Here is a 10,485-nt window from a genome sequence, read left to right on the forward strand (position 1 = left end):
CTGTATCGAACAAGCCAAAAACCAACTGCATAGCTTCAATGGAAGAGCCAAATAAGAAGACTAAACCCGGTATCATAAAACTAGAAACGAAGACTTTTTCAGCTGAGCTTTTTCTAGATTCTCAAGTAGCTTTCACGTATTCAATAGTGAGTGAATACAGAACTGCACTTCTAGTTGTACCTTTTCTATATTAACCTCTTGCCTTGCATTAAAGCTTCCATTCAGAACCTACCTCTGAGTTTCCTTCCAGTCTCCATTAATTCAACATTTCTTGTGTTATATATCACCATGGAACATGCTCAATACTGGCTGTGGATGAAGAGGAAACAACTCTTGAAGTCACAGCTGCCAGCATCAATGAAATCCATCAGTGGTTCGTGGGAAGAGAAAGCTTTTGCAGAAGATTCATCTGGGCATCTTGGTGGATGCATCTGGCCGCCAAGATCTTATTCTTGCAGTTTTTGTAACAGAGAATTCAGGTCAGCTCAAGCCCTAGGTGGTCACATGAATGTTCATAGGAGGGATAGGGCTAGGCTTAAGCAATCTCTTAGTCCTCATAATTATGTTTTTCAACATCAAAATCATATCCAAAGTTCACTCAAACCATTAGGGTCTTATTTCCCATCTGATCAGGTTTGTACCTTAGATAATTATGATCTTGACCCCAAACTTTCTGTCTCTAGAGCTGCTAATATTGCATCAACTCTGTCCAATCAAGAAAATTTAAGTGAACATGCCTTTGTTTCTCCCCCTTCTTCTTCCTTCGTTCAAGAACAGCAAAAAGGGTATCCTTATCTCCATGATAATTTATCAGGCTCAGATCATTCTTTGTCAGTTAGACTTCATTCAAAACCTGAAGCAGAAAGGAATCAAGGTGAAGTGAAGGTTCCATGCTTGAACCATGATAAGTTTGTTGCGACTGACTTATTTATGGACCTGGGTTCTGTTATTAATAGCCACGGTTTATTATCACCTGGTTCTTGTGGTGATGAGGCAATCAGTTGCAAAAGGCCTAGAACCAATGTTTCAGTTCTCTCACTGTTGGTTAAGCCACGTCCAAATGATAGATACATTCTTCAATCAGAGGCAACCGGACCTACTTCTAGCTCCAAGGAGGGCATAGATCTTGAACTCAGGCTTGGTGAGACACCAAAAAGATGAAGTGGTAGCAGCGGCAGCTTTAGAGTGCAATTGTATGGGGTTGAAGCACATGTTTTAATTAGCACGATAAGAAAGGAAATGGTCTTTCTTGATTTGGCACTTACTCTTTTTTCCCCTTTCTCTAGATTTCATGATCTAATGGATGATAGGCAGAGAACTCTTGTACTAATATCAAAACTAAAAGAATAAAAAGCTTTTCCTCTACATCTCTTTTCTGATATGTACTGTTTACACTTCGTTGTTTATCAGTTCCAATTAATGGCAAGGAGTTTTGCCTATGAAAAACGATAGAAGCACACAGCCTCTCTTAATTTGGCACTTCGATCTATTCTATAATTCATGGAAAATGATCGGAGGTTTTGAATGTCATGTAGAGGGATGTTAATTGTATTAGGGTACTTAATTCATAAAAAAAAAATGTATTAGCTAGGTTTCTGCATTATGAAACCTACTTTTGAGAACGTAGGTATACCTGGATATATAGTTAATTAGTGAAGATGGATAGCCATTAGGATTCAAATCCCTCAGCGTGGTTCAGGCGGAAAAAGTTTAGCCAAGACTGTACGGGAAACAGGGTAAATCTTCCTTTGCACACTAAACTTCATTAGACGTCAGCTAGGCAATTTCAGAAGAGAGATAGAGAGAGTGGGGTTTTAAAAGGGGTGAAAGAACTGACAGTGAGTCACTTCAGCTACATGCTTGTGGATTAACATTAGGGAACATCATCTCTCATTTCACCTTTTTATTATCACCTTTCACCAAAAAACCAGCTATTACAGTACCAGCACCTTTTCCTTTGAATCCAACCCAGAATAAATCCACACACTTCCTGTTTTCTTATTCCTTCCTCTCTAAAAATCTCCATATCGTCCACAAACATGCACCAGCTCTTTAGAATCAAATTGAGTAAAATATAGATATTTGTACAGTTACTGCTACATGTCTAGATCACATCATCGACACTATTTACGCGCTCTTTTGTATGTACATGTTACTGTTGAATCTATTCACTATCAACGACCAAACCCTATAGAAGCCTAAAAATGTCTAAGAAATTAACATTTTTTGAGACCCTCAGCTAGACCTGTGTGGTTACTGGACAGGAATTCAGTAAAGTAATGCTAGTACAATAATAGTTGCCATTTAGCCACATTTTGATATAGACTGTTCTTCCTTAATAAACGCCCAGTTAAGGGTTGTATTGTACATTTTTGTTTTTTCAGCGTTTCTTAACAAGGGAAATTGATGAAACAGCGCTTTAATTTGACTTGGAGCTAGATAATTAAATACATAGAAATAATTTATTTTTTTATTTTTTAAATTTTATTTTTTACATGTAGTATTAAAACAATTTAAAAATATAAAAATTTCAAAAGAGTTTTTTCACGGCAAAAACAAATGGTGCGAGACGAAGAGAAATTGAGACACGTTGCTGCACATGCAGGAAATTTAAGGTGTCCAGTAAAGAAATCATATATATATATATATAGATGTATTGTTCTAGATATATTTAAATACTAGACTATTGAAGATTGTTGTGTTGTTAATCTTGAGGTGGGTTTTTCCCGTGAGTTTTGACTTTGATAGATACAAAGACAAACATAAAGGGAAAGTGAGGTTGGTTACTCGGGTTTCTATGGTTTTTGTAAGAGAGAGATTAAAGAGAATTGGTTGCGAGTTTTGTCTGGTGTATAGGTTAAGGAGCTGCATATTTATGAATCTGAATCAAATACTGATGTAGTGACAGATTAGGCTTCAGAGAGGTGCACATGGACAATATGATATGTCTGTTTCTCTGTTGCTTTCATAGATTTTACTATGGGAATGTGGAGAAGAAGCTGATCTCTCTCTCCCTCTCCCTGCCTATTTAGCTTATTTGTGCGTGGGGTGGGTAGGGATTTACTGTATTTAGGATGCTTTGTAAAGTTGTAGAGTGCTCGGAAATAGTAGACATGGCTTGCTCCTTTGGCCATAGTGTACGCGTACTTTTATGTCCCACGACAGCATTCGCTATTGGATAGCAGTTTCTAGTCTGCTGGCCTGCAGAGTGAGACCTGAGAGTAATCGGTTCTGAGAAGGACTCTTTTCCGGTCTCCCTCGGATTCTACATGCTGCATCTCCGGTAACATTGAGATGCAGCAGGATCCACTTAACTAAGCTCCTAAAGCAAATTAAACATTAACTGTTCAATTATTTAAGTCCATCACTTCACAAAACCTCCCAAGAGGCCTAGAACTTGAGCTGTATTTTAGGCCAATGGAGTTGGCTGGTGAGCGTTCGGAAATGGCAGGAGCGGTTTCTGAGACAAACTAGTCCCCTAACAAGATCAAGAAAAAAATATCTGTTTGTTCCATGCTACAGACTAGCGTGCGTGCATGAAATGTCTCGCTGCATGTCTCGTGTATATCTTGTACATTTCCATCCCAAGATGTTTGAGAAAATATGTAAACTCCATTCCAGTTAAAAATAATTTTAACTTGGAAGAATAATTCAGAAAAAATAAATATTAAAAAAATAAAAACGTTTTAATACAAAAAAAAATAGGAATAAAATAGGATTTAGATTTTAGTTTTAGATTGGATCTCTTTACTTAGTAAGTAAAGATAATAAAATTACATTTTAATTTTGTCAAATTAACTTTTATTTAAAATTGAATTAATAAAATAAACTTGGAATATCTTAACTGTAATTTAGATATAAAAAAAATCCAAAATAACCTGATATCTCGGGCAAAATGAAATTTGAAAACCTTGGAAGAAAACAAAATAGTGCTTTATACTTTTGTATATATACGGAGTATTCCATTGTGAATAATAATTAATAATCTCTTTGTACGAACAGATAGGGAACTATGGCTACAGATAGTTGTCAGTGAAATGGGCTGTCATTCTGTCAATGACTCCATGGCCCATTAGACGATGTGATAAGCTTATACGTGCATCAAATTGGGTTTGATTGGACATCAGCTGGCCCAGTCTTATTTAATAAATTAGTAGTTTCAAATAGTTGAGTAGAAATATCAGCTTGACAAGATTTTTAAAAGAGAATATATATATATATATATATATATATAAAGAAAAAAAAAAGGAAAGAGAGAAACGACACAGACAGGGTCATTTGTCGTCCAAAGCTACAAAAATCATCTTCATTTGATTTACGTTGGACGAGCGTAGGCTTCCTAAAGACACACACCAATACTCTGTCAAATCAGAGAGAAAATCAATGGCTGGCAATGGCAGAGACCAGAGAGCAGCAGTTTCAAAGACTCCAGATGGTCTCTTCATGGAATGACTGCTCTTGTCACTGGTGGTACTCGTGGAATCGGGTTCTCTATCCCTCTGTCTTTAACACCAAAGTTTACAACTTTTATCTTTTTTTTTTCTCTTCATGGATTTTGAAGTCTTCTAAGAAGCACATTTCTTTATAATTCAAAGATGGCCCGTTATCTGGAATCACTTCTTTTTTAATCCTTGAGCGTGTTATCTGTGCGTTTTATTAGGAATGCAACAGTGGAGGAACTTGCTGGGCTAGGAGCGAGAGTGCATACATGCTCTAGAAATGAAGAAGAGCTCAATAAGTGCTTGAAAGAATAGGAGGCTAAAGGTTTTGTGGTCACTGGGTCAGTTTGTGATGCATCTTGTCGTGTCCAGAGGGAGAAGCTTATAGAGGAAGTGGGTTGTGTTTTTGATGGCTAGCTCAACATTATTGTAAGTAACCCTGTAAAAACTTGGTCTTTGAAACATCTTTGCAGTTTCTGCGGAAATTGGATTTTTTCGTGAATTGTTTTACTCATCATTTAAGCGTATGGTTTACAGCTTGTGTATGCATTAGCAATTTTGTTTGAAGGCGTTGCTAAAAGTGGCGCTTTGATTCAGTTCCATTGATTCATCTCTTTTAGGCATTCATCGGCTCTTTGCCACAAAAGCGATCTTTACATTTCACCCTTGTTGACTTTAAGGTGGCTAGTTAATTGGAAGCCATGACTTTGCATCTTCAATTTTTAGGAATAACTTTCTTTGGTTTGATGACGTAGGGTTGATTTTGTGTCATATGTCTGCTCAGTTCTTATGCTATTACGTCGTGTTAGTTCAATTGGGAATTTTATGGTTTGTGCTTGAAGGAGAAAGGCTTGACTGTTCAACTGGATAAGTTCTGTTCCAAATGGTTCTTGTACTTTTGATAAACAAATGCTGCTTAGATGACCCATGATATTGTAATGATGATCTAATTATTATTTCTGTCCGTGATGTTGCATCGTTCCTACCAAATATCTTTTTCATTCTTCTTTGTGCGCTTTTGGGTGCCTATGAACCCCATTTATATCAGCCGCCAGAGATAATTATCCACTCCTATCCCTCCCATTTGCAAGAATCCGTGGAAAGAGAGTTATTGTTTTCTACACTTTCCCGAGATTTAATGTGGATGATATGTTATTTAGGTAAACAATGTTGGCAAATTTATCAGGAAGCCTACCACTGTTTATTCTGCTGAAGAATTTAAAGTCATGGCGACTAATTTCGAATCTGCATACCATTTGTCTCAAATTGCACATCCTCTTCTAAAAGCATCTGGAGCAGGAAGCATTGTATTCATTTCCTCTGTTGCGGATCTTGTGCATTTAGGTACTGGATCGATTTATGGAGCAAGTAAAGGTGAGTAGCTGTTGAAATCTAGTATCCTTTTCAAATAAAAAATTTGAATTTTTTTTTTTTTTTTTTTGCTAAAATTTAATATGGTTTGTACGTTTTGGATCGTTTTGATGTGCTGATGTCAAAAATAATTTTAAAAAAATAAAAAAATATCGTTGGCATGTATTTTAGCATGAAAAGTTATTTGAAAAGCACCCGCAATCACACTGCCAAACACGCTCTAAGTATGAGTGAGAACTTGGTGGTTGTGAAAAAGTCAAAAGGGCTTTCTTCCAATTTTCTATTCACAGGGCAATTAATCGACTTGCAAGAACTTTGGCTTGTGAGTGGACAAAAGACAATATCAGGACGAACTGTGTTGCACCCTGGTATATCAGAACCTCGCTTGTGGAACACGTATGATTTTCTAACCTTCTTACAGTATGATGTATTTTTCTGTCTTTTGAGAAACTCTGGGAAACTCTTTTTTGCATATAGATGAATCATTTGAACAATGCTCCCAGTCTTTCCTTTATGGTATGTTAGCATCCTTTTGAAGTATTACCACGTCATCATTGATGTCAAAATTCTCATCTAGACCACTGGCATTGTTCCTGCTATAAGTATTAAGTAGTGAAAGCCACCAGATCATCTCGAATTAATTATTTAATCTGGTCATGGATTGGTTTAAAAGCTAAAGCCATTAATAACATGGAGAATGGTAAGCGGCAGGCAGGTATCTGATTCCATTTAGGGATGCTTTTGTTCACGTTTAGTCAAACTTATGGTTTTTGCCAGCTAAGTTGAGTTGCAATTGATATCTAGCATTTGTATCGATCAGGATTTTAAACCTAACCCATTAACCTTGGAACATTAAAATGGTTTCTTGCTTTAGGAAGCTTGACAAATCTCTTTTATCGTTTTGGTGAAATTCTATGGAAACACATTATTGCAAGAAACCACTCATTGCTCTTAAGAACCCCAAGGGTCTAGAGGTTCGTCAAGTCAGGAAGATGCCTCCTAAACTGAATTTCCTTGCATTAACTCTTGCTTATAGACCTCTTAATCTTTATCAAGGATCAGTTAGTTATCTAAAGAGCCCATATATCTCAATCGCTAAATAAATGTATATAATATATGATGTTGCTGGATAAAAATCCTAGCGTATGTAGGATTCCTTTGTCAAAAAGGATTTGTGTTGGATTAGTTTGTTAGAATCCTTGTTGAATTAGTTAGTTAGAATTCATTAGATTATGATAGTTAGAGGATTGATCTCCATATAAATAGAAGGGACGATGTATTCAGAATTTATAAGTTTGTTAAAGAGCGTGTAAATTAATCGATAAAGCTTGAGAGGTTCATCCGAATACTTGTGTATTTTATTTCCAGCAGATGCAAGTCACAAGATTCATGTCTTGGTCTGTTCAGATCTTTTATGGTAGAGCATCTTAGTTAGCTACAGTTCATCAGTCTGGCAACACTTACCAAGCAGTAATCAAACTGAATTTTGTGGTCTTTTGACAACAATTCAGTTTTTCTAGCTTCATTACCCACTCGACATTCTTTTTGTGACGGCATGTCTACTAAACAAGCCATAATCTTAATTTGGCATATAGTCTTGAGATGGGAGCGCGTGTGTGATATACATATCATGAAACATGGTGAATCGTTGGAGTGTGTCGGATGTTGCATGACATATTAGCTTTAAGAAGAATTTGCATATAAGATTCCAATAATTGATTCCACAGCAACTTTTCTAACTATCATATGGTCTACTCTTTCCAGTTGCTCGATGACAAGGTATCTTTGGACAAAGTTGTCTCTCGAACCCCTCTCCAGCGCGATGGAGATCCAAAGGAAGTCTCGTCCCTGGTGGGATTTCTTTGTCTACCTGCTGCTGCTTACATAACCGGACAAGATATTTCCACTGATGGAGGATTTACTGTGAATGGATTTAACCCCATATGAGACCAGATTGTGAGATAATCGACTATTTTCCTCGGAAATGATTGCAGGCGTAACATTATATTGCTCTGCACATTTGTAATTTCCCAGCGTTTCTGTTTAATCAACCAAGGCCTTCTGCTTGGAGCGCTGTTATATTGGCAGCACTCAGCCTTCTCTAGTAAGTGGTTGTGATTAATTTTGCTCCAAATTTTTATCTCTATATTTTTTAGCATTAGCTATTAAAGATATATGGTGTTTCAAGTTTTTTCTCGTTCTTTCTTTCCCCTTAACAGTCAGAGTAACCTGTTCTTCTATCCTTTCTGGGATTTGAATCCAAAACCTCTAAGCTTTAGGTATTACTCTTGGGAGACTTTTGGTGTTCTTTGCTGCCGTTTGAAATCAACATGAATAAGCAAAGATTTTCAACTTAAACTTCTCGAATCATGATTTGGACGTCGTATCGTCCAATTACGTAGGCAAATATAATAATCAGCCAATCAAGTATCTGTCCTTTTTTATATATTCTTGGACCGTTGTTGCCCTCGTCAGGTCTTTTTCTGTAGGCATGCTTTCATGTGATGACCCATCTCCACTCTCCTTCACTGCCCATTGTTAGCAAACGGGCTCGGGCTTTATCCAGGGACAATGATTTCGACCCTTCTTTTTTTATACGAACTTAATTCCCCACATGCCCCCAAAGATGCAAAGAACATAGAAACTAGTGAAAATAAAGAAAACAAAAACCAACGACTCATCCATGCATTTTTACAATTAAAAATGGATTCTGCTATTTTCCGAACCTAATAATATATAGAGAGAGAGCAAAACGGACACAGAAACCTTTATGGCTTACATCATATGAGTCAGGTACGTTGGATAATCCCCGGTCTCTTCATAACCAACTTTAAAAATTCTCTAGCCATAAATAATTGATTTATGTCACCACATGACCTAAAGTTTGAAATACCATTAAAGTATTCAAGCACGCATTATACATACGTGTCATGAAACACCACAGTTCTTTTGTTTTTAACATTCTTAGGCTTTAGGGCATGGAGTACTTTCTTACGTTAATGTTACTAGGAGAAAGAAAGAGATAAAGACAATGGCACAAGCAAGAAAGAGGAGCATGCCAGTTTGGCAGTTTCTGTTTCTCCGCTTCCGGTTCATAAATGTAATAAAGCGAAGGGAAAAAAAAAGAGTTGAGGTTAGGTCAGCGACTGGACAGGCTTGCATGCAAGCTTTCTTAGTCACGTGTCAACTGGTTCGTGTTACGTCACCCCTCCCAGGGAGGTGAGAAATGAGCATTATGCTTGCCAGCTTTTATGTTGCGCGTGGCATTTTTTTATGGTGGGTGATTGTACAGCCCCGGACCCCAGTTTCCATCTCCATGGAGGTCTCCATCAATCAGCTACCAGACTGAGACTTGAAATCAAAACAGTTTGCAGGACAGGTTTAATTAAGTAATTGCTTGCCGTCCGTGTAATAAGTTCGGCTAATAAACTTAATTTAACTAGTCTATTTAGTTTTAGTTCTTTAATAACAGCGTCTAATATCAAACTAGCACGTCTAGATAAAATATTTTGAGATAAATCACAGGAGACAAGAATATTTGAGAAATAACAGATTTAAACTCAACTACCGTTATAAAACGCGGTTTTATTTAGTAACTACTAATAAAAATAGCGTTTATAAATAATAGTTATTATCATTAGCAGTTATATTCGTAAACCGCTAGTGACAGTCGCGGCCCTGTACAATTGCTAATGATAATAGCAATTGTGTTGAGCTTTTCATCTCAAATCTTAACTTATCAAACACTAAACTTATAATTAAAAAGTGTGATATTTTAATATTAATTTTATTTATTAATTATAGTACCAAGTTAATGTGGGTGTTTTTTAGATATTATTTTTATTTATATGTATTTTTTATGTTATTAGTGGATGATTTGAAATATTAAAAACATATTCACATGTTTATATGTTAATTAGTAATTTTAAATCATACTTGCATCAAATAAGCAAGGAAATGCATGATATGTAAAGCAATTTTAAATTTAACATGATAATTAGGTAAAATAATATTACAAAGGCAATAACACAGATAAAAATAACCATTAACTTCAAAAAATAACACAATATAGTTACACACGACGTGATGATACGTCTGTGACTATCTATGTCTTTTGCAATGACGAGTGGATGGATCAGCTTCATCATCAACACAATATTCACTTATCTGTGTGGTTTCATCCTCTAATATAATATCATTTATATTCAATGTCTCTCCTAAAAGACCCAGTGCAATATAGCATGTCTCGAATCAAACATATACATGATGACAAGCAAGTTCGTCATCACCATCAAGATCACAAAGACCAGTCGCAACAACTATCATGTAACAATTGTCCAACCTAGTATGAAGCAAGTAGAAATTATTAATTTCGTGAACAAAACACAACAGTTTTGTCGAAGCCTGTAAAAAGTAATAAATATTTGCAGCATTTTGAATCCGACATGCACGTGGCTCGTACTCAATCTCCTAGCGTGAATGAACTTCTATTGGGTTTGGTGTTATGATTTGACGTGTTATACTCGAGTGTCGGTCCATGTATTTCTCCATGTAAATTACATGATGCACCTTACTAAAAATAAAATTTATTTGTGCATCTCACATCGATATATTCCGGAAATAGTGGATTGTCTAATTATAATCAACATGCCTACCTGAATAAATAATAAAATGC

The 10,485-nt window shown here is 36.2% G+C and overlaps 1 protein-coding gene and 1 pseudogene across 1 annotated transcript; both read left to right on the forward strand.

Moving 5' to 3' along the window:
- Positions 1-163: 163 nt before the first annotated feature.
- Positions 164-1,446, forward strand: LOC133695838 (zinc finger protein 10-like). Its single transcript, XM_062117800.1, has one exon. It carries the CDS (start codon positions 289-291, stop codon positions 1,159-1,161), a length of 873 nt encoding a protein of 290 aa, XP_061973784.1. The 5' UTR covers positions 164-288; the 3' UTR covers positions 1,162-1,446.
- A 2,801-nt stretch (positions 1,447-4,247) lies between these two features.
- LOC133696548 (tropinone reductase homolog At5g06060-like) lies at positions 4,248-7,698 on the forward strand (annotated as a pseudogene).
- Positions 7,699-10,485: the final 2,787 nt, after the last annotated feature.

Source organism: Populus nigra, chromosome 6, assembly GCF_951802175.1.
Source record: "Populus nigra chromosome 6, ddPopNigr1.1, whole genome shotgun sequence".
In the NCBI taxonomy this organism is placed as follows: Eukaryota; Viridiplantae; Streptophyta; class Magnoliopsida; order Malpighiales; family Salicaceae; genus Populus; species Populus nigra.

Excerpts from the sequence above, each read along its gene's own strand:
- LOC133695838 (XM_062117800.1), top strand. The coding sequence starts at position 289 with ATGGAACATGCTCAATACTGGCTGTGGATGAAGAGGAAACAACTCTTG.